Source organism: Amblyraja radiata, chromosome 26 (genome assembly GCF_010909765.2).
Source record: "Amblyraja radiata isolate CabotCenter1 chromosome 26, sAmbRad1.1.pri, whole genome shotgun sequence".
Taxonomy (NCBI): domain Eukaryota; kingdom Metazoa; phylum Chordata; class Chondrichthyes; order Rajiformes; family Rajidae; genus Amblyraja; species Amblyraja radiata.
Window position 1 is genome coordinate 16511293 of NC_045981.1, and position 25266 is coordinate 16536558.

Genomic DNA, 25266 nt, shown 5'->3' on the forward strand with positions numbered 1-25266 from the left:
GACCACTTGGGTTTTCTTCAGGTGCACCGGTTTCCTCAAACACTCCAAAGACGTACATGTTTGTAGGTTAATTGGCCTCTGTAAATTGAAAATTATCCCTTGGGTGTAGAATAATTCCAGTGTACAGGGTGATCACTGCTCAACACGAACTCGGCGGGCCAAAGAGTCTGTTTTCACAAAGGGGGACCATCAATATTTTCATCCCTCTCTGACATACAAGTCCAAAAAGTCTAAAGGTATATTCTCTTGCTGAGGTGTGCAAGGGTACCAACTATTATTGGGAAATTTGTAGGGTGGAACTACAGATGCTGGTTTAAACCAAAGACATACACAAAAAGCTGAAGTAACTGTGGGTCAGGCAGCTACTCTGGAGAAAAGGAACAGGTGACGTTTCGGGTCAAGACCCTTCTTCAGACAGAGTCTGGGGAAAGGGGAATGAAAGATATAGACGATACTTGGCAGAAATGAATGGAAGATATGCAAAAAGCAATGATAATCACAGAAATGTGATGGGTCTGAGTTTTTGACTTTAAGTAGATCAAATTAGTGTTCATTCAGCAAGAAAATTAAGCCTATTTTATTCCAAGGGATGTACAGAAAAAGGTCTGTTACTTGCCATAGGTTTCAAACATTTTTAAAATTTAACCTTTTAGCTTGTCCAAAGCTTTTGGAGAGAGTTATCGAGTGGGCAGTGGCTATCGTGGTCTGGCGGTGAAAATGTTCAGCTTTTGGGATTTTAAAGTAACTCAAAAACAGTCGATTGAGTTAAATCATGAGGACATCAGCACCCAGCTTAAGGTGAGTTTCTTGCTTCATGATAAGTGTTATCATGTGTGATTTGAGTGGAAGCTTTGAAAATAATGTTGCTCTTAGAAAGTAGTGTCATTGGGACGGCGGAGCTGGTAGAGCTGCTGCCTCAGACCTGGGTTCCATCCTGGCTGTGGGTGCTGTCAGTATGGGGTTTGACTGACTGCGTGGGTTTCCTCCGGTCCTTTGGTTTCCTTCTATATCCCAAAGACGAGCGGGTTTGTCGGTTAATTGGCCTCTGTAAATGGCTCCTCATGTACAGAGAGTGCATGATAAAGTCGGATAACATAGAACCAGTGTGAACAGTGTGATGGTCAGCATGGGATTGTTCCCATGCCGTATCTCTAAAACTAAAAATAAATTGTAAGAATCGTGTCCACATATATAATTATATAATCGTGTAACATATATAATTATTAAAGGATTGGGCACGCTAGATGCAGGAAACATGTTCCTGATGTTAGGGGAGTCCAGAACCAGGGGCCACAGTTTAAGAATAAGGGGCAGGCCATTTAGAACTGAGATGAGACTTTTTCACACAGAGTTGTGAATCTGTGGAATCTCTGCCTCAGAAGGCAGTGGAGGCCGATTCACTGGATTCATTCAAAAGAGTTAGATAGAGCTCTTAGGGCTAGCGGAATCAAGGCGTATGGGGAGAAGGCTGGAATGGGCTACTGATTGTGGATGATCAGCCATGATCACATTGAATGGCCCGGGGCCGAATGGCCTACTCCTGCACTTTTTGTCTATGTATCTATGTACGGTGCCCTCCATAATGTTTGGGACAAAGACCCATCATTTATTTATTTGCCTCTGTACTCCACAATTTGAGATTTGTCACAGAAAAAAATCATATGTGGTTAAATCTGACATTGTGCACTTTAACCACATGTGATTTGTTTTATATATAAATCTGAAATTGTGGAGTACAGTGGCGAATAAATAAATGATGGGTCTTTGTCCCAAACATTATGGAGGGCACTGTATCTATGTAACCTGATTCTTCACTGGGAATTCATGTATTTAAACCTGGGGTCTACCTGCCTTTCCTGTGTTAAGCAAGTCAGGGCCTCAGAGGGCATCGTTGTTACAGACGGGATCAGTCAAGCATTGACCATGGACAGCAAAGATAGTCAATTAGTAAAAGAATTTGAGAAAATTGAAAATTCTGTGAATTTCACATTTAGTGCAATGCCTAAAAACATGACTATTTTTGTTCCTGTTCTTCCATCAGGTATCTCTAGCTGAGCTTGATTTCCGTGCTGCACACGTGAGCTTTTTTCAGTGGTTTGCTAATCTGTCGGTTCACTTTATGGGCTGGCTGCTGTCCTTGGGGAGTGCTGCTGGCTGTGCTGCTGGAGTCTATTTTTACTCCGAGAAGATGTTGGAGGTAAGAGTCTACAATAGACTGTAAATTAGAAGCTAGTTATTGATAAGTTTAGAGTTGAGAGAGAGAGAGAGAGTGTCAAGATTGTTATATGTCCCAGATAAAAAATAATAGTGAAATAATAACAATAATAGTCAATGTAGTTCAGAGCTTATATGAGGTTGTAGTGTTTAATAACCAAATGGCTGTAGGGAAGAAGGTGTTCCTGAACCTTTAGCTGATTTATATCTCATTATAATTGTTAAATGTTGAATGGGTGTAAAATAATTCTTCCTAAATGATCGAGTTGCATCTTGAGTTTTATTGAAAGATTTTTACATGGCAACCCACGGACAACTTCATGCAGTAGACAATTATAGTCCGGCAAAGCAATTGGAATGTATCATAGATCTCCAGAACCTGCTTAACTAATGTTTCACTTCAAGTCGTGTTATTTTTCTATCCTTCTGAATCATAAATGGCTCTTATTCTTAAAATATACAGACTTCTTATTATGATTCATGATTAATACCGATTTGATAATAAATTATCTAGAAGAGTTGTGAAGTTTGAAGTCGATTTATTGTCTTTTTGCATAATCAATGTTTCCATTTCTGGTTTTAAATTTCAGAGATGGATTTTATATTTTATCTACCTTTTGAAACATATTGATTCATGTCATGATCCAATAAGCAAAAACATTGACATTTTATGGGGGAAGCTTCTAACCTGAAAGCAAATTTTCCCTGTCCCATCCACTGTGAAATAAGTAGCATTTAAAACCTGTATAACGCTTTTTAATATTTTCACTTTGGGAGAGATTGACATGGTAGGTGACAAAGGACTGTTTCCAACAACTGTGAAGCCCAATATTATAAAGCATAGTTTCAGGATAAGCCATTTAGCTGAAAGGTCAGGGGAAAACTCCTCAAGTGAAGGTTGCTAAATTTTGGGATTTTCCATCTCAGAGAGTTTTAGTCACTGAAGATCTTCATCCTCAATCATTGAATATCTTCAAAGCTGAGATTCTTAAATCTTTGGAAACTAAAAGTAGGGATTGAATGCAGAGATGAAATTAATTTGTTGAAGCAGATGTTGGTTTACAGTAAAAGAGACAATGCTGGAGTAACTCAGCGAGTCAGGCAGCAACTCTCGAGAACATGGATAGGTAACTTTTTGGGTCGGGATCCTTCTTGAGATTCTGTAATCTGGTTTGGGCAGGCATGGTAAGGTGGTAAAATGGTGGCCAACACAATCAGTGTAACTGGTTTAAACTAGCAACGGTAGTGCTGCAACAATATCAGTAAGAATTTTAAATCACTTTTTCCTCCTTGATCTAGTGGAAATGGAGACTTGGGTACAGGATCAGCAATGATCTAGCTGGTTACTAGAAGGGACTCCTGGGGGGTGGGGGGCTTTATTGGTTAATCCTCTCATTTGTTATTTTTCTCAAGCCCCTCTGTACAGGCGACATTGGTCATTGTATAGCAGAAATTCGACCTGAAGGAATTCACAAATCACGACCAAAAAAACTCCGTGATATGGAATAAAAAGTTGCTCTATCAAATATATGACAAGAAAAATAAACATAAAATTTGTTTCATAGCACTCATTTCTTGACACATGTGCAGATGATATGGCTTCATGTTAAGGAAAATTTCGACAAGGACCATTTGCTAGGAATGTACACACCCAAATCCCCATAATGAAAGTAGAATTACAACATATAAACATTGGGAAATTAGTTGACCAGCGAAATCTATTTCTAAAGCAGAACAAACTTTAATTTAGTTTTATATTTTGCATAAGCTGTTTTTGAATTTGATTGTTTTCTGAGCTGAATAAAGCTCCATTTTTATTTAAGGAATATTCAGAAAAAATCCAACAGGGAATGTCTGAAAAGCAAGCAGCGTTTAGTTTGCTAATACTTCCTGTGCTCGTGTCTGCTATCAATTTTGTGATGCCCTATATTTATAACTTAATTGGATTATTGGAAACATATGACTTCCCACAACAACGAATCTATGTTTCTATTGCCAGGTAAGAAAGCTTTGTGTATTTTTAATTTTGATACAAAGGACAAACTCGAGCACCAAAAACTCTCAAACTTTCATTTATGTGCTTTGTTTCAGCGCAATATGTATGATATTTTCTTTGTCCAGGTGACATTAAATCTGCTTTACTATATGATACAAAAAAATGCACATTAAGTTATCCACCATTCTTCTTCTTCTTCTTCTTGCGAGTGAAGCATAAACCGAAGGAATAGTTAGATCTCAAGCGGGTGTTGAGCAGCCAGGTTGTTGGCTCTGCGTCAATGTCTGCCAGGCCCTGAGCTCCATTTGGTGGGTGGTAGAGCGGGCACCCAGAGATTACATGGTTGGCTGTCTGTTGTTCTGCTTCACCATTCAAAAATAAACACGGGATTAACATTTAACCTTGGGGAAGCGGTACAATTGCTGCCTTACAGCACCAGAGACCTGGGTTTGATCCTGCCTACGGGTGCTGCCTGCATGGAGTTTGTACGTTCTCCCTATGACCGCGTGGGTTTTCTCTGGGACCTCCAGTTTCCTCCTACGTTCCAAAGACGTGTAGGTAAATTGGCATCTGTAAATTGCCCCTTTTGTGTATGTGCGGGTGATCACAGGTCGGCGTGGACTTGGTGGCTCGTTTCCACACTGCTATCTTTTAACTACATTTTCTTGCCTCTCTGATATGTAATTTTGTTTTGATACAGAAATCTGTTTTTGAAGATGTCCATCATAGCAATGCTTTGTTTTCACTGGATAAAAGGAAATACGTCAACTATAAAAGAAATATCAGTAAGTCACAAAAGATTGCGCTAAAACGGAAATTCTTACACCAACTATTCTCAAAAAAACTTCAATTGTAGTGCTATTCTCTTCGTTAAGCAGTAATATTTTCATTTGTACTACGTAAGCACGAGGTATTGGTACAGGAAATATTTTATAATTTCTGCACTAGAAAACACTTTGATATTTCATGGCAAGTCTGCCTTCATTTACAGACATAGAAATTATATTGAAACGGGGTTGGATTGTCACCGCATTTCTCTTTTTAACCATTGCCTTGTGTTGATGTGCTTACAATGTAGATGTTGATTTTCAATCTGCTTTCTGCTCCCGATTCCAATCCAGGCCTTTTAAATAACATTGTGGCTCTAAATAGAAATGTAGTTGTTAATGTGATGTTTTAGCCACCAGCTTTTTATGAATATTGATCAATTTTAATACGAGGGTAGATTGGGTAGAATGACGAGAAGAGAGGATGAGGGTTGGGGAAATGAAAATGAGATGGAGAATTTGTCACTGTTACTAATTGGCAAAAGCAGATAGAAACTAGAGTGGATGTGGAGAGGATGTTTCCACCTGTGGGATAGTCTATGACTAGAGGTCATAACCTCAGAAGTAAGGGACGTTCCTTTAGGAAGGAGATGAAGAGGAATTTATTTTGTCTGACGGTGGTGAATCTGTGGAATTCTTTGCCACAGAAGGCTGTGGAGGCCAAATCAATGGATATTTTTAAGACCGAGATAAGCAGATCCTTGATTGGTATGGGTGTCCGGGGCGGGGGGGGGGGGGGGGGGGGGGGGGGGTATGGAGAGAAAAGGCAGGAGAATAGGGTTAGGAGGGAGAGATAGATCAGCCATGATTGAATGGCAGAGTAGACTTGATGGGCCGAATGGTCTAATTCTGCTACTATCACTTATGACCTTATGATCATAACTAAATGACTAGGTGGATAATTAATTGCCATTCTGAAGTCGTTTAGCAACAGCAGAGTGAGCCTGAGAATAAATGGACATTGGATTTTATTGGAGGATGATATAAACCTGCTTTGTAGATTTAGTGTCATGTCATCTTCAACACTTAACCATCCTATCTTTTTTTCTTTAGTGTTGGGAAACGTTTGTAGGACAAGAGTTGTACCGCTTGGTGGTGGTTGATTTTATATTCATTATCCTGGAAACAATATTTGGAGAATATATCTGGAGGTGTGTTTTATGAGTCTGTCCATTGTCTTCCAATATTTGCTTCATGTTTTCCAGCTCACGCAAGTTTTAAACCAGTCGTAACACCAAAGACATAATTTACTTTTAGACTGCAGCACATATATTTTTTCCTACCATTCAAATGCCACCTTGCTTTTGGCAGTATCCTGAATACCTGTGGAGCATCAACAGGTGTTGGTTATTTTGCTTTGTTCTTGTCTTGTTGTAAGTGGGTGGCACAATGGCGCAGCGGTAGAGTTGTTGCCTTACAGCCCCGGGTTCAATCTTGACTATGACTGCTGCCTGTACAGAGTTTGAACATTCTCCCTGTGACTGCTTGGGTTTTCTCTGGGTGCTCCGGTTTCCTCCCACACTCCAAAGACTTACAGGTTTGTTTAGTTTCTGTAAATTGTCCCTAGTGTGTAGAATAATGCTAGTGCACAGTGTGATCACTGGTCAGCACGGACCCGGTGGGTTGAAGGGCCTGTTGCCACGTTGCACCTCTAAGGTGTAAAGTAAAGTCTAACCTTTAAATGATGGCATACCTCCCTCAGTCAATTAGCATCAGAATAATTCCTCAACCAGAGTTTAATGAGATATTAAAAATTAATTAGGTACATAATACAATCTGAAAGTTTCCTTTCCTCTCTTCATTCCCATCGTCTCCTTGTCATAGTCCTGCTGCACTCTAAGAAAATGGAGCACCAAATGGAGCGCCAAATCTGTTGCTCACTAACTGCAAGCACTAGTGTGAGTGAAACTTAAGGGAGAATCACCTCCTGATTGGAACCCACTTCCTTACTCCCAAGGAAGGGATCCTCTGGACTTGGCTCAATGCTGTTTCATAATATTGGAGGCAATGTCAAATATCATTTCAATCACATGTGCTTCACAGCACCAGAGACCCGGGTTTGATGTCGACCTCGGGTGTTATCTGTGTGGAGTTCTCCCTGTGACTCCGTGGGTTTCCTCCAGGTGCTCAGGGTTTCCTCCCACATCCATAAGACGTGCGGGTTTGTAGGGTCAATGCTGCTGCAAATTGCTCCTAGTGTGTCGGGAGTGAATGCAAAAGTGGGATAACACAGCACCAGTGTTAACGGGTCTGCGTGGACTCAGTGGGGCCCAAGGGCCTTTTACCATGCAGTATCTCTAAACCAAACACACACAGCTATGCTTTTTAAAAAAAATGTTTTTTAAATAACCATTAAACTTCCACATTGCACATCCAACAACACTTACACCAAAGATAAATACAAAATTAATGGAGTAACTCAATGGGCCAGGCAGTATTTCTGGAGAGAAGGAATGGGTGACGTTTCTGGCCTGATAAAGGGTCTCAACCCGATACGTCATCCATTCCTTCTCTCCAGAGAAGCTGCCTGTCCCGCTGAGTTACTCCAGCATTCTGTGTCTATCAACACTTACTGGAATATGGGTACATATCTTAACATGGTTGGCTACTTGCCATGTTTGCATTTACTGGAAGTAACTTGTCAAAGATCCCTGGGAGCTGCTGAAGTGCCAGGAATGCCAGCAGTTGCTCAGCACTCTGTCTTATTTCATTAAGTGGGCAGAAGACAAAATGGCTCGGTATAGTCAGTGAGTCATCTGCAATGGGTTTTTTTAAAATTGCTTCTTCTTCATTCAATTTTCAGGGTGGTTTGCATTAAACTGCTGAAAAGGAAACGAAAGCCTGAGTTTGACATTGCCCGAAATGTGCTGGATTTGATCTATGGGCAGACTCTCACATGGTAATAATATGTTTGATTACGTTCCGTTGATAGTGCAGTCTATTAATTATTGTTGGAATTTTGCCAGTGGATCGATACATAATGCAACCAGTTGGTGTGGTAATGCATCACACACATCAGGTTTGAATCATCCCAAGCTGAGTTAATTGTTCTCAGATGAGGTAATATGGGAGTTGATGCATTGCTTGTTGAAGATAATATGTAGAATGCCTGTTGTGGCTCAGAATTTGTGCAGACCTAAAACATACACAAATAGGAAGTAAACTGATAAATGATAAACTGATAAACTAATTACATGTAAATAACCTGCTGTGGTTCATTGACTAATCTCACAAATGAAAAATTGGTCAATATTTATTTGACAAGAATTATTGCATTATTTTTGCATTAACATTTGTGGGTGCGTGTGCACTTGTTGTTTGCCACATTTCCACCCCATTATGATCGTGACTGCATTTTCCAAAACAATGCTCTTTGAAATGCTCTGGGAGACATCCTAAGGTCATAAACCTTGCTATAAAATGGCAAAATGTTCATACTTGGGTAAAGTGTAAAACAGAAGCCAATTGGTGCTGTTTGCTGCACAATCAGACTTTGGACTTTTTTTTTGTAAACTGTGCCAAAATGTGACGACTGTGCATTTGCTCCCACCTCCTTGCGTATAACCTACTTGAACCCCTCCAATCTGGCTTTCGCCCCCTCCATAGCACAGAAACTGCTCTCCTCAAAGTCCTCAACGACCTCCTCACCTCTGCTGACACTGGTTCCCTCAACATCCTCATCCTCCTCGACCTGAGCGCAGCCTTCGATACAGTGAACCATAACATCCTGCTCACCCGACTCAAAGACCTCGGCATTGAAGGCTCTGCACTCAGCTGGCTCCGTTCCTACCTTTCCAACAGATCCCACTTCATCTCTCTCCACAACCACACCTCTGCTACAGCCGCAGTCACTCAAGGCGTTCCCCAAGGCTCCGTACTCGGCCCCCTCCTCTTCATCATCTACATCCTCCCCCTTGGTCAGATACTCCGCCACTTCAATCTGGACTTCCACTGTTACGCTGATGACACCCAGATTTACCTTGGCACCAAATCCCCCACAACCCCCCCCCCCCTCTCCAATATCAACTCCTGTTTGTCAGCTATAAAAACCTGGATGCAACATAATTTCCTCAAACTCAACAGCGATAAGACAGAATTCCTCCTCATAGGCTCCAAAGCCACACTCAGCAAAATCAATAACCCCACTCTCACCATCGACGGCACCACTGTCTCCCCATCTCCCCAGGCCCGCAACCTTAGCGTGATCTTTGATTCCACCCTCTCCCTTGAGCCTCACATCCGCCATGTCATTAAAACCTCCTTCTTTCACCTCCGCAACATCGCCAAACTCAGACCCTCTCTCACACCGCCTGCTGCTGAAAGACTCATCCATGCCTTCATCTCCTCCCGACTGGACTATTGCAACTCACTTCTCCTTGGCATCAGCTCCACCTACATCAACCGACTCCAACTGGTCCAGAACGCAGCCGCCCGACTCATCACCCACACCAAATCCTGGCATCACATCACTCCAGTCCTCAAACAACTTCACTGGCTTCCCATCTCCCACCGGATCACCTACAAAATCCTGGTCCTCACCTACAAAGCCCTCCACCATCTGGCCCCCCCATATCTCACTGACCTCCTCTCCCCCTACCAACCCTCACGGTCCCTCAGATCCACATCAGCCGGTCTCCTCTCCATCCACAAGTCCAACCTCCGCAGTTTTGGGGACAGAGCCTTCTCCAGGGCAGCTCCCAGGCTCTGGAACTCCCTCCCCCAACTGATCCGCAATTCCGTGTCCCTCACCATCTTCCAGTCCCACCTCAAGACCCATCTCTTCACCTCTGCCTATCCTTAGCCCCACGTCCCCGTCCCTTTTCATCTGTGCATTAATTGCCTCATACTGTGTTTTGTATTGAATTCTGTCTTTACTTTGTGTACTAGTCATGTCTCTACTATTTATTTCATTCCCCTTACATGTTTTTCCTCTACATGCTCAATTTTTGTAAGGTGTCCTTGAGACTCTTGAAAGGCGCCCATAAATAAAATTTATTATTATTATTATTATTATTTGCGGTTTGTGCAAGAGAATTTCCCTGTGCTGTGCATACGAGACAATAAAGAACCATTGTATGCGCTTTAAATTCATGCTTGTTTCTGCAGGGTGGGTCTGCTGTTTGTACCATTGATGCCTGCAATTCAAATAATCAAATTTATCGTGGTTTTCTACATTAAAAAGGTAATTTTTCTTTACAAATGTGTTGAAAATCAGACAACATATATCAATGACAATAATGACCTAGTTTTAGAAGCTATTTTTGATTTTTGTTTTGAAGAGTGGGTCGTGTCTCTGTTGGCTGCACTCTTACATTTGAGTCTGAAGTCTGAGTATTCAGGAGAGTTGAGCATCTGTCTAGTCAGCCACCCAGTACAATGCTGAGCCTGCACTGACAGAAGGGCCAGTATTTGACTTGGAGGTCAAACTGAGATCCAGTTAGTTCTCTCGCAGGTGAATACAAATGATCCTGTTGCATAATTTCAGTTTGGACCAAGAAGGGGGACATTCCTGGACTCCGTGCCAATTTATCCCACGGTCGCTGTTACAAAATGAAATTCTCCAGGCAGCGTCACAATTGCTGTAAAAATTGGTTGCTGTATTTCCTATGTTACAAGTGTACCTCAAGAGCAATTCAAGGCTCGAAGACACTCATTGCGTTGCCAAAATTTGCTTTAGCGATCAAAAATATATATTTTTTCTCTTTTGGATCTTTAACTTGCGCTATTTTAATTTCTTATATCACTAATTGGTTTGCCCTGAGCTTGAAAGGGGTTTACAAATAAAGGTAGACACAAAATGCTGGAGTAGCTCAGCGGGGCAGGCAGCATCTCCGGAGAGAAGGAATGGGTGACGTTTCAGGTCGAGATCCTTCTTCCGACAGATGTCAGGGGAGGGGGTGGGACAAAGATAGAATGTAGTCGGAGACAGTAAGACAGGTGGGAGAATTGGGAAGGGGAGGGGGTGAAGAGAGAGGAAAACCAAGCGCTATTTGAAGTTAAGAGGTCAGTGTTCATACCGTTGGGGTGAAAGCTAACCAAGTGAAATATGAGGTGCTGTTCCTCCAATTTGCGCTGGGCCTCACTCTGACAATGGAGGTGGCCCAGGACAGATAGATCAGATTGGGAATAGGGGGGGGGGGGGGGGGGGGGGGGGGTGGAAGGAGTTAAAGTGCTGAGCAACCAGGAGGTCAGGTAGGTTAAGGCGGACTGAGCAGAGGTGTTCAGCGAAATGATCGCCGAACCTGCGCTTGGTCTCGCCGATGTACAGGAGTTGACACCTGGAACAGCGGATACGGTAGATGAGGTTGGAGGAAGTGCAAGTGAACCTCTGCCTCACCTGAAAAGACTGTCGGGGTCCTTGGATGGAGTCAAGGGGGGAAGGTAAAGGGACAGGTGTTGCATCTCCTGCGGTTGCAGGGGAACTACCTGGGGAGGGGGTGGTTTGGGCGGGAAGGGACGAGTTGAGAAGAAGCGGAGGGGGGGCGCTGCACTGGCAGCAGCCTCTACCTACAGCCAGTCTGTATTTCAATCTTTTTAAAAATTTTTAGTTAGTCTAAAGTTTTGTGTTGGGGGAAACTTTAACTTTTCTATGTGGGGGAGGGGGGCAGGGTAAGGGGGAAACCATTTCCCAGTCTCTTCCTGGCGGGGACGCGACTATTTCTCCGAGTCGCATCCTCGCCCCCCACCTCACGGCCTACCAGCTGGATCGAAGCGGCCTTTCCTGCCGGGGACCGGGAACCGGACCAGGGCTGCTACAGTGGCGGCGCAGCGCTGGAGTCACCACGGAGCGGGCGATGCCTACCTGGGTCGCCGTTTTGAGCTCCGGAGCGTTGGGCCGCTGCTCCAACATCGTGGAGCTCTGGTGCGGAGAGCTTCCAACGCGGGCGGCGCTGAACGGCATCGTGGAGTCCTGGGGCGCCTTGCAGAGGGTCTACAGCAGCAGTCTCCACCCTGCGCGGCCTACGGACTTTGGAAGCCGCCGACTCTGGTAGGAGGGGGCCGACTCTGGTGTCCACGCCGCTGAGGACGTCCCGCAGCCCCGACGTCGGACTTGTATCAACCCGGCGAGCGGTCCTGGACATCGGGCCGCCCGTAGCTGCAACTGCGGAGGGCTTGGGGAGGCCCTGACCACGAGGAACAGTGGAGGAAGAGACTGACTTTGGTGCCTTCCCACACAGTGGGAAACTTTGATTCTGCTGTGTGGGGATGTTTTATGTTAAATTCTATAGTGTGTGTTCTTTATACCCTCTCTGGCTTAATCCCTCCCTTCACTACCTCCAGTTTAAATTCCAGTTGGAATATTTTGGAGGACCCAAGAACCAACCAAGAACCAAGTTGACCAGGGAGTTGCGGAGGGAACGATCTCTGTGGAAAACAGATAGGGGAGGAGATGGGAAGATGTGGCCAGTAGTGGGATCTCGTTGGAGGTGGTGAAAATGTTGGAGGATTATATGCTGCAGGCGACGGTGGATCTGGTGGAAGGTGAGGGCAAGGGGGACAGTGCCCTTGTTATGAATGGGGGGAGGGGGAGCAAGAGCAGACCTACGGGATATCGAGGAGACCCTAGTGAGAGACTCATCTATAATGGAAGAGGGGAACCCGCATTTCCTAAAGAATGAGGACATCTCCGATGCCCTGATATGGAAGTGTTGTCCAGATAGCTATGGGAGTCAGTGGGTTTGTAGTGGATATATGTCAACAGTCTGTCTCCTGTGATGGAGACGGTGAGATCTAGAAACGGTAGGGAGATGTCGGAGATGGTCCAAGTGAATTTGAGTGCAGGGTGGAAATTGGTCGTGAAGTTGATGAGGTCAGTGAGTTCTGCATGGGTGCAGGAGGTAGTACCAATGCAGTCGTCAATGTAGCCGAGGTAGAGTTCGAGTGATTGTTCAATGTACCCTACAAAGAGGCAGGCATAGCTAGGGCCCATGCGAGTGCCCATAGCTATGACTTCCATTTGGAGAAGTTGTTGAGAGTAAGGACCAGCTCTGCTAGGCAGAGAAGAGTATTAGTAGTCATAAATTGGCTGGTTCTGGAAGAAATGGAGGGTTTTAAGACCTTCCTGGTGGGGGATGTAGGTGTAGAGTGACTGGACATCCATAGTAAAGATGAGGGAATGGGAGCCTGGGAATCGGAAGTCATTGAAGAGACGAAGAGCATGTGAGGTGTCTTGGACATAGGTAGGGAGGGATTGGACCGGGGGGGGGGTGGATAGGATGGAGTTGAGGTATGTGGAAATTAATTCAGTGGGACATGAACAAGCAGAACAAATGGGTCTGCCAGGACAGTTCTGTTTGTGGATTTTGTGGATCTTTTCTTTACAAATAAGGGATCATCCATTTAACGTCAAGGTGAGGTGATTTTTATTCTCTCATAGCATTGTGAGTTTTTCAAATTCATTCTCAAAGAACATTGGAAGCCAAATATTTGAATATTGTTAAAGCAGAGTGTGACACTTGATGAAAATAGGACTGATAAGTTACCATTAGTGGATGGAACTACAAAGTTGATATTAGAATCAGATCAGCCATGATTTTATTAAATCGCAGAGCTGCCTTGGTCAGCCAAGTGATCTACTCCTGCCTCAAATTCATGTTTATATGTACTTAATTTTTGTTTTATCCTGAGGGAACTTTTATAAACTTAAATGAACTTCCAGTAAGCCAAAACTACCCAAATGATGAGTCGTGCAGTGAAACTGATGACTGAATCGTGGGGTATGTTGTACTTGTGTCACTAATATGTTATTGAACCTGTTTCAGCTTAGTCTGATGAGGAATTGTCAGCCTCCATGCAAGATCTGGCAGGCATCTCATATGATGACCATCTTTATTAGTCTACTATGTTTCCCTTCATTCCTGGGCGCCACTCTTGCTCATCTCTACACCGTATGGAAGTAAGTAAAAGATTAATGTTCTGCAGCAGTAAATAATGATTTAAGTGAAGGACAAGGAAACAGAAGTAGACCGGATTCACTTATGCTGTTGCACCATCTTCATGGTAGCTTCGTGAAGAGGGTAGTTTCGCCAACACAACAATCTTCCCACGAATCCTCGGTTTTTTCCACTTCTAAGCTTTCAGTGCAAGGACTGTCTTGTAATATCAGATAATATAGATTCAACGTTCATTCCCCCTTAAATTGTAGAAACTTAAGTGTGTAAGGATTCAAAATGTTTGAGACTACTGATAACATATCCCCTCAAAACAGTGTGGAACATCATTTGCAGTGTCACAAAATGCTTGATCTCACTATGCTCAACATGTTTTTTTAATATAGTTCCATATTTCCATGATTACAAATTTCCATTGTTCGTTATTAATTTTAAGTTCACTTTTCATTGAAGTTTGCATTCCATTGATTATGCCTAAAATTAATGTTTTTGCCTAACGATTTGTCTGATGTACCAGAAATTTTAGTTAATTCACCCTTCGTGTTGGTCTATGTCATATGCCTTTTCTAACAGGCCACAAGCAATATTTGTCCTGATTTTCCTCACTGATTATTTCTCATGTATATCCAGTACAATTTACAGAATATGTCATATTTCTTTGTGTTGATCAGTTCAAATATAGATGAGCTGCACCATTAAATACCACCTTGAAATTTAACCTGTGAATGTGAATGTTACCTGAGCTAATTTTGCTTAATATTTGATTTATCAAATTAGGGTGAAGCCGTCATCAACATGTGGTCCGTACCGGACATTAAATACCATTTACAAATCTACAGATATCTGGTTGCAGCTGCTGAAGAATGAGAAATCAAATTTTGTCTGGTTTCCGCGGATGCACAAATTCCTTGTGGAAAATCCTTTCCTTGTCATTGTCGCATCAGGCATCCTCCTGTGAGTTTACATTTCCAACTGTTATAAACTATGATAAGAGAACTCGAGGTAAAGGAAGCGCTTGGAGAAAAACATATCATGAATTTTATATTGTGCTGTGGCTTTGTCTATTCAGTTCAAAATTTAACATTCGACTTTTCCCTTTTAGTATAGTAATTTATTTCCACTGGCAAGTTCTGGATGGTCAAAGGAAGATAATTAAATTATTAAATGCACAAATTATGAATGTAAGTATCTGAAACTTAAATCACTGTACATTTTATTTATTCTATTGATCTTGTTCATGCAAATTAGCTAGCTTCACTGAAATGGTTTATTTGTTTTGGGTATGTGGATGTTGATAGCATCAAGCAATCTACAAAGGATGTGAATTGAAGTGTAATGTCAAAAATTATTGTCAATATGCATTGTATCAAGTTCTTATCTGAACCATTAAAATGGAATTGATGGCGTATATGGGTTACTGCATTAGTGGAGAAATGAATATTAAGGTTTTCAAATATTTATGGGATACATTTGCGATAGTTATAGAATGTCACTGATTTTATATATTTTTTTTTAATTGCCTTGAGATACAAAAATGCAAGAATATATGAGGATGTTGCCAGGACTAGAGGGTGTGAGCTATAGTGAGAGGTTGAGTAGGCTGGGTCTATATTCCATGGAGCGCAGCAGGATGAGGGGCGATCTTATAGAGGTAAACAAAATCATGAGAGGAATAGATCAGGTAGATGCACAGAGTATTTTGCCCAGAGTATGGGAATCGAGGACCAGAAGACATAGGTTCAAGTGAAGGGGAAAAGATTTAATAGGAGTCCGAGGGGTAACTTTTTCACAAAAAGGGTGGTGGGTGTACGGAACAAGCTGCCAGAGGAGGTAGTTGAGGCTGGGACTATCCCATCGTTTAAGAAACAGTTAGACAGGTACATGGATAGGACAGTTTTGGAGGGATATGGACCAAGCACAGGCAAGTGGGACAAATGTAGTTGGGACATTGTTGGCCTGTTTCCAAACTGTATCATTCTATGACTCTAATGTTCCACTTTTTCATGGGAACCATCAATTAGTTCCACTCCTGAGTCCCTTCCCATAATCTTAAATATTTTGGGGTTTTTATAAGAATACATCCTGTATAAAATGGTTTTAAAATCTACTTCCACTGCCCTGCAGGCAGCACATCACCTATCATTAAATTCTCCTTCCTCTTTTCTGATTGCTACTTATCTTAATACTGTACTCCTAAAGGGGCTGCCCCACTGCGGCGACCTAATCTGCGAGTTTAAAAGAGTTTACCCTCGACTCAAACTCTCACCTTAAGGTTCTGGGTTTAATCTCCAGCATCTGTGATCTCTTCCAGATTTTCCACTTTATTGAATTGAATTGAATTGAATTGAATTGAATTGAATACCTTTATTGTCATTCAGACCTTACGGTCTGAACGAAATTTCGTGCCTGCAGTCATACATACAATAAAAAACAACAATAAACACAAATTAACATCCACCACAGTGTATCCTCCAAGCACCTCCTCACTGTGGTGGAGGCAAAAATCTTAGGGTTACTGTCTCTTCCCTCCTCTTCTCCCTCTGCGCTGAGGCGATTCCCCACCGGGCGATGGCACAAACAGTCCCGCGGCTCACCGAACCCCGCGAACGGGCCGGTTCAAACACCGCGGCCCGGGGGTGGTCGAAGCTGCCGCCCTCCAGTCCAGCGGACGCAGCTGCTGGCCCGCGGCTGAACCCAGGACTCAGGTCGCCGCCGCCAGAACGCCATCCCAGCCACCGGAGCACCGTTCCAGCCCCGAGCCGAATCGCCCTCACATGAGTGCCGCTCCTCCCTCGAGCTGGGCCACTCCGACGGGAGTGTCGTTCCTCCCTTGAGCTGGGTCACTCCGACGGGAGTGCCGTTCCACCCTTGAGCTGGGCCACTCCGACGGGAGTGCCGTTCCACCCTCGGGCTGGGCCACTCTGACGGGAGTGCCGTTCCACCCTTGAGCTGGGCCACTCCGACGGGAGTGCCGTTCCACCCTCGGGCTGGGCCACTCCGACGGGAGTGCCGTTCCTCCCTTGAGCTGGGCCACTCCGACGGGTCACAGCCCCTCACGAGAGAATCTCAGCCCCTCGTCAGGCCGCCCTCACGGGAGCGAGCCCAGGGCGAGTCCTGACAGGCTCTGCCTCCGGAGCCTCGAGGTCGCCAGCTCCGCCATTAGGCCACAGCGCGGACGGAGGCAGAGAAGGGGGATACGACAAAAAGTCGTATTCCCCCGAAAGGAGAGACAGCAAGCCCCGTTTCAACCCCCCACCCCCCCCCCCACATAAACACAGCTTAAAAACCAAAAACGTAACTACACAAAACGAAAAAAACAACACAAAAAAGTAAAGACAAACGGACTGCAGGCGAGCCGCAGCCGTTCCCAGCACCGCCACTTCCGGAACCGAATTGCTAATTTTCAGTGAATTATTGTGTAAATTGCGATGTATTATGCTAACAAATAATGTATAAACATTTCTTTCACACAGGAGGGGGATGACAAGAAGTTTCTCATTGGTAAACTGAAAGATTTCAACAAGAAGAAATATAAACCTCTGAAACGGCAAATGCATGAGGAAACTGAGGTAACTTGACGGGTTTTCTAAATGCGTAACTCAATTTTTGATAGATTCATTGTTGTACTGCACAGTAACGGGCCCTTCAACCCAGCATGGCCATGATAACCATCGATAGCCATCTACACAGCACAGTGGGCAGATTTGCTGCCTTACAGTGCCATTGACCCAGGTTCAATCCTGACTACGACTGCAGTTATGTGTGGAGTTTTATGTCTCCTTGTGGGTTTTCTCCGGGTGCTCTGGTTTCCTCCCATATTCCAAAGACGTGCAGGTTTGTAGGTTAATTAGCTTCTGTAAATTGTCTAGACTGTAGGATAGAACTAGTGTACGGGTGATCATTGGTCAGCGTGGACTCAGTGAGCAAAGGGTCTGTTTCCATACTGTATTGCTAAACTAAACTAAACCAATCCCATTTACCAACCCTTGACTGGTAACCTCTATGCCTGGCAATTCAAGTGCAGACCTTTAAACCTGTTGAGACTACTTGCTTCCACCATCAACCTCGGAAGTGTGTTCCAGATTCCAACCGCCCTTTAGGTAAAAGACTCTCCTTCACATCCCTCTAAACCTTTCCCTCCTTACCCTAGACTTCCAATTTCTGACACCTCTGTTCCAGGGAAAAGTGTCTTACAATCTACTTTGTCTATTCCCCTCTTAATCTTGTATACCACAGCCTTCTCTGTTGCAACCAACCAACCAACAAGTGTTCCCTCAAGCAAATCATTGCATCCTTGGCAACATCCTGGTGAATCTCTGCACTTTTACCATCACAACTATGGCCTTCCTGTAACCCGGTGACCAGAGCTGCATTCTGTACACCAGCTGTACCCTAACCAATGTTTTATAAGGCTGTATCATAACATCCCTACTCTTGTATTTCGTAGCTAATATCGTGTATGCCTCTTCAACAACTTTTTCAGCTATGCTGCCACCTCCAAAGATCCTTAGATTTGTACACCAAGGTCCCTCCGTTCCTCAGTACTCTCTTCGGCCCTGCCATTTATTGTACCATTCTAACTCTTGTTAGTCCTCCCAAAATGTCACCTGGCACCTAGTAGAATTAAATTCAATTTGCCATTGGTCAGTTATTTCCTCCTCACCAACAACACCATCATCAACTTTAGAAATATCTGCAAATTTGCTAGTCAAATCTCCTACATCCATATCAAAATAATTAATGTATATAACAGGCAGTGCACTTCCCTGTGCTACACTATTGGTCATAAGCTTCCAATCACAAAAACAATTCTCCACCGTTACCCACTTCCCTCTATTGCCAGACCACTCTTGGATCCAATTTGCCAAATTGCTTGGGTTCAGTTGTTGAATCTAGTTTATTGGCATATGTACCGAGGTACAGGTAAAAGCTTTTGTTACGTGCTAACCAGTCAGCGGAAAGACGATACATGTCTCGAGTCCAATGTGCTCAAACCTTTTGGAGCAGAGGTTCTTTGACTCTGAATATCATGGGGTTCCCTACTCCACACACCCCTCTCACATGTTACATCAGTCATTATGCTTAAGGAGTCTTAATTGGTTTGAAGAAACTTTTGAACATGAACTGAGTTATAAAAATGTGTTTTTTTCTCACCTGTCCCTCAATACCATTGTTGGAATCGTATGGTGTGGTGTTAAGCCGGGGTGGGAGATTGCAACCTTCACGTGGTCTGCCTTGTTTCGATTAATTCAATCAACCCAGCGTGCACAATCAGTGTTAAGCCATTAGCTCTTTTTTTTGTTGTTGCATACACTAGCCCTTTGGAAGAATTTTTGGTCAGTTCCATTCCCCAAATGTATTTCCCTCCTGCCTGCATATGTTTTGTTTTCAAATCCAAATTCCCTTTGCATGTTGTAATTTGTCTGCTCTCTCTGGCCTTTTGGACGGCGCATTCCAGATCATAGCAGGTGAACGTACAGTGAAAAGCGTTGTTTAACATGCTATCCAAACAGATCAGATATACCATACATAGATAAAATTAGTTCAAACTCAAGTACTATAGCAAGAGCAAAGGAGAAGATGCAGAGTGCAGGATATAGTTCTCAGCATTATAGCACATCAGTTCCTTAGACAAAGTCCAATGTCCTCAATGGGGTAGAAGTGAATCGAACGGTACCCTAGCTAATGGGAGTGTGTAATTCTCACCTGCCACCAACCTGATTCTACACCCTGATTTCCTGAACTTGGATCATCCCTGACTAGTGTGTTCAGATTAAATATCAGATTAACTCCTCTACTTCTTCCTAGCTTCCTTTCCTTCCTGAATCTTATGTATTCTTCAATACTGAGATCTCTTTTCACGTCATTCTTGCAGCCGTGTTTCTGTAATGTTTCGTTTAGAGAGGCAACGCGGAAACGGGCCCTTCGTCCCACCGAGTCCGCACCGACCAGCGATCTCCGCATCTTAACACTATCCTACACACATTAGGGACAATTTACATTTATACCAAGCCAATTAACCTGCAAACTTGTACATCTTTGGAATGTGGGATAAAACCAAAGGTCTCGGAAAAAACCCACGCAGGTCACAGGGATAACGTATAAAGTCCCTACAGACAGCAACTGTAGTCAGGATCGAACCCAGGTCTCTGGCGTTGTAAGGCAGCAACTCTACCACTGTGCCACCCGTGATTTCTATTAGTTCAGTTATTTCTATTTGTGTTTGTATTTCATCTGTTTTGCAAATGCTGTGTGCACCATGTCAGATCCCTTAGTTTTGTTCTTCATTGAAAGCTCTGTCTTGATATACTGATTTTGTTTTAGTTTTGTACTTGCTCTCACTTCCTTTCCTGCACAACTTTAATTGGAAAGTTAATACTTCAGTTCACTTGGGCAAGACTCTCTAATATTAGCTCCTTCTAGCTGCATACCTTCCCTCATGATCCTTGTTCCTTTGCATAACTTAATTAACCTAATGCAATTTATTTCCAGGATTGATCCTCTATAAAGAACAAACTGTCTTTGAGGAAGGCGATACATAAAATGGGCTTAAGATCAAAGCTGCTGCCTGGAATGACACTCGAGGAGCAAATTCTAGCTGAAGACTTTGAAAACTGATTCCACAGATATTATATCTTACAGAAATGTTTCCTTTTTCGAACTAGAGTTTACATCCAGGTCTCTGAGAGAAAAGTAAAGTGTTCTTCCGACATACTGCATCTCATCATTCAACAAACTTTTATTTTTAAAAGCCATCTACTTTGTATTTTTCAAGTGAAATAGCAGAATTAGCCTAGGAGGATACTGACCAGTATTTGGTGAAGTGATCTCCTGGCTATGTGAATACATTATTGTCTCTTAAAATTTTTACATCTATATAATGGACTAGATTCATCCTGATGATTACTGGAGAGGAAGAGGAAGTCATCACTGGTGGCACAATTGACACTGACAGTGCAAGAGCGGTAACAGCCTGACTGTGAATTGTTGAGTGATGCTTAGAATTGTTCTATTTGTTTATTTACTCATCTGCACTTTATCTTGGGGAAATCTGAACTTATACATTATCCAAAAGTGAACTCAATGTAGCAACAACCAAATGCACAAGTTTATGTCAACCATGTTGTAGCAGCTGTAACAGAAACGTCAATGCATTTTAGAATGTGTAACTTGGGTGACAAATATAATTCAGTCTTATCTCCTTCTCAGGCAGTCTCTCAGAATTGAGGATTACTTACTTCCCCTTTAGTATTGTGATTGTGGGTTCTGAGGTGACTCATCAGACCACAGATTCCGGTGCAGGCAGGTGGGTGAGTGGTTTATGAGGCAGTGCCCTCCCTCTGTTGTTTACACAGTCTGGGTTAGTCTTAACGACTGAGAATTTGCATCTGAGTAAATTTCCACATGACCTTGATTAACAAATGTTAAAATTAGTAGTTATTCAGTGATTTTATCCACACGGTCAGGATCCAGATTTTCTGTAAAATGCATTATGCTGGAGGGGTCTGAGACTTCTCTACTGTCTATAATGGCCAAATGTGTGGTGCGAAGTCTTTCAGCTACATTATTTACTTTAAAAAAAAACAAAAAACCTTAGTACAATTGCTTATTCAATCTCTTGCGTGAAAAAAGTTTTCGTTTTTATGTGGCATTATCATCTGAGTTTCCACCAGTCTATTTGTGTTTTGTTTATAAGCATGAATGTTCACTTCAAAGTGACTTAAAATAAGATACTGTTGCAATGAACTGAGGGATTTTTTCACATTGGCAGTTTACATAATCTGGAACAAACTGTTAATCGTCTTGTAAAAATGAGGAACTGCAGGTGCTGGTTTACATTTAAAAAGGACAAAAAGTACTGGAGTAACTCAGCGGGTCAGGTAGCATTTCAGGAGAACATGTATACATGATGATTCGGGTTGGGATCCTTCTTCAGTCTATCTGAAGAAGGGTCCTGGTGCGAAGAGTCACGTGTCCATGTTCTCCAGAGATGCTGCCTGACCTGCTGAGGTACTGCAGCACTTTGTCTTTTGTTGGGTGTCTTCCTTTGCTTAAACTTCTGGTGAGGTACTGACTGCTGGAGATAAAACAGCTGGTGCTTTATAAAGATCAGGGGACCAGATCTGCCAGATACCTCCACAGCTGACTGCAAATGTGATCAGTGAAGCGTTTGAAATGCTTACTCTTTAATATATTCATGTTCGTATTGAAAACTATTGTAACTCAAAATGACTTTGCAAATTTCAATATCAAACTGGCTACAACTCTTCCCTATAACATGTAATTATCTACCAAACAATACGTTTTGGTGGATGGTTGGATATTTGCTGTTTACTACCCATGTGAGCCAATGAGTGAAAACTTTTGTTATTCTGAATTGCTCCTTTTGTAAATGATGCACAATAGCACACTTCAAACTTGGAGAAACAGGAGGATACTGTTTGACATATTTGTTCATGCTTATTTAATTTCTATCAATACAGTAAATTGCAATTTGTCATGGAAGAGTACATGTATAAAATGTCATTATTTTAAGCTGTGCTGGCTGGTATTTGATACCTGCTCCTAAATTCAATTTATATTCAATTGTAACAGATTTAGAATGTTTTTAAAAAGTATTTGAATGCCTAATCTTATGGGGTTCTACAGTCAATGTACATAAATGTAGAATATTCAATCAATTGTAACTACGTTTTTCTATGTTTATATTTATTTGTATAAAGGGCAGAGTTTTGTCAATGCAGCATTTGTTATTGAATTTTAACAAGAATATTGTACTTACACTCCAATTCCAGGTATGGTTCAACAATGGCCAAAATGATCTTTTTTTAATATCTGTGTAAAATGATGTACTGTAATCAACAGCATAATGTATCACTGAATTCAACTCGGAGATACATCCTGTATTACTAACTAACCAAATTATTAAAATGTACTGAAACTTGAAATTTGTATTATGTCTTGGAAAATCTAGTTATATAATTTTTTAAGGGCCATAAATCCCATGTTTGTGTGAAATATAGAAATGTACAGAGTAGGAACAGCAGTTCAATGATACTCCATTGTCATGTACCTGGATACAGTGAAACTTTGTTTTGCACACAATTCAGTAAAATCATATTATACATAAGCACAATAATACACAAGTACAAGAGTGCAATGATTGTAGTGTAAAAGAATAGCAGATTTCACCGAGAGAGTACACAGTTGTCACATTTCTGGTTCCTTCTGGTATCCTTCAAGTTTAAAGTTTGTAAAAACATTGTCTTCTTTGTATCTCTGTCTCTGTCTCTGTCATTCGCTCTCTCTCTCTCTCTCTCTCTCTCTCTCTGTTGCTCTCTGTTTCTGTCTGTCTGTCTCTCTCTCTCTCTCTCTCTCTGTCACTCTCTCTGTCACTCTCTGCCTCAGTCTCTCTCTCTGTCTCCTTTTTGTGTAATTCCTGAAATAATTCCAATGGGTTCAAAAATCCATTTATGATCATTCTTTTGCCTTTTAAATGCCTCTGTTTCTCAGAGGGTTCCGACCTGAAACTTCACCTATCCATATTTTCCAGAGATGCTGCCTGACCTTCTGAGTTACTCCAGCATTTTGTGTCTCTCTTTCGTATAAACCAGCATCTGCAGTTCCTTGTTATTACATTATAGAACAATTTAGCAGAGAAATGGACCCTTTGGCCCAAGATGCCTATTGGCGAATATGATGCCAATTTAAATAAATCTTCTCTGCCTGCACATGATCCATATCCCTCTACTCCCTACTTATCCACATGCCTATCTAAAAGCCTCAACAACAGTATGGTATCTGCTTACACCTCCACCACTTGCATAGTGTTCCAGGCACCCACCACCCACTGTATAAAGAGACCCCCCCCCCCCCCCCCCCCCCAGCACATCTCCTTTAAACTTTGTACCTCTCACCTTAAAGCTATGTCCTCTTAAATTCATATATCATCTCGGGATAAAAGATTCTGACCGTATATGCAATAAAAAGGAACTGCAGATGCTGGTTTATTCCAAAGATAGACTCAAAATGCTGGAGCAACTCAGCGTATTAGGCAGCATCTCTGGAGATAATGGATAGGTAACATTTCAGGTCAGGAAGTCTGACGATGGATCTTGACCTGAAACGTCACCTAACCATTCCTTCCAGAGATGCTGCCTGAGCCGCTGAGTTACTCCAGCATTTTTGTGTCTAACTTTATTCTGACCGCATGGCTTGTTTATACCTCTCATAATTTTTCTAATCTTCTTTTCAGATATACTTTCCTTTCGAACTTACTTGTCACAATCTCCACCTTTCCATCAATCCCTCCGTTTATTGACCTGGTTCCTACTCTGGTTTTATACATTCCTGGGTAGCACTCCCTGCAAAGATACTGGTTTCCTCACGAGACTTTTGATTAAGTTTGAAATGAAATAAGATGCAGAGCTGTTAAGGAGTTACTGAGGCAGAAACACATTCCACTGGTGCAAGGACTAAATGCTCATTTGTGAATGGAAGCGAATTGAAGAAGAGAACTTGACACCACACACTGTCTCACAAGTTTGCCGTGCATAGGTTCCGATTTCAATCACCTTAAGGGAAAAAGCTACAGTATATGTAAAGGATTTTGTATTCATTTGTTTGCAAGCATGCAGAACAGACCAAAGGTATCGCTACAAAATCATTAAATGCTATTATCATTTTTTTTTGTGTCGACTATTCTAACCATTAATGAGTTGCCGTTTAAGTGCTGTGCTATCAAAAAGCATGGAGTGACATCTTGTGGAGCAATTCTATTAAGTAATATTTCAATAATAATTCACCAAAGTTTGAGCTCTATATTTCATGCCAATCAGCAAGATTCACACTGATGGCGAGAACCCAAACTTTTTTAAATAAAATTACTTTAATGAGAGAAGGACTTATATTTAAGGCTATATTTAAGAGGGAGTTAGATGTGGCCCTTGTGGCTAAAGGGATCAGGGGGTATGGAGAGAAGGCAGGTACAGGATACTGAGTTGGATGATCAGCCATGATCATACTGAATGGCGGTGCAGGCTCGAAGGGCCGAATGGCCTACTCCTGCACCTATTTTCTATGTTTCTATGACTGGTCAGTTTGCACTTAAACTACACCATCAACTTTCCGGGGTTACATTTTTTTTAAATCGCAATAGTTTTGTACCAATCGCATATTCCAACCTAATTAGAACTGACTTTACTTTTAATTGTCATATTTAGTTTGGTTTATTGTCACATTAAAAATGTGCTTATAAATGAACATAATTAAACAGATTACATACTTCAGTTGGATTTACTCATATTATTGTTCGTGTACTGAGGTACCGTGAAAAGCT

General features: G+C 42.3%; 1 protein-coding gene across 4 annotated transcripts in view; it reads left to right on the forward strand.

Moving 5' to 3' along the window:
- tmc6 (transmembrane channel like 6) overlaps nucleotides 1–21502 on the forward strand; it is a 78251-nt gene extending 56749 nt beyond the window's left edge. For all 4 annotated transcript variants that reach the window (XM_033044313.1, XM_033044316.1, XM_033044314.1 and 1 more), the window contains 12 exons: nucleotides 654–798; nucleotides 2042–2197; nucleotides 4038–4213; nucleotides 4911–4995; nucleotides 6091–6188; nucleotides 7841–7936; nucleotides 10144–10219; nucleotides 13800–13933; nucleotides 14706–14882; nucleotides 15031–15109; nucleotides 17402–17497; nucleotides 20421–21502. In XM_033044313.1, the coding sequence (XP_032900204.1) occupies nucleotides 654–798; nucleotides 2042–2197; nucleotides 4038–4213; nucleotides 4911–4995; nucleotides 6091–6188; nucleotides 7841–7936; nucleotides 10144–10219; nucleotides 13800–13933; nucleotides 14706–14882; nucleotides 15031–15109; nucleotides 17402–17497; nucleotides 20421–20426 (1324 nt within the window). In that variant the 3' untranslated portion in view covers nucleotides 20427–21502. The remainder of the gene's footprint in view (nucleotides 1–653; nucleotides 799–2041; nucleotides 2198–4037; nucleotides 4214–4910; nucleotides 4996–6090; nucleotides 6189–7840; nucleotides 7937–10143; nucleotides 10220–13799; nucleotides 13934–14705; nucleotides 14883–15030; nucleotides 15110–17401; nucleotides 17498–20420) is intronic.
- Nucleotides 21503–25266: the final 3764 nt, after the last annotated feature.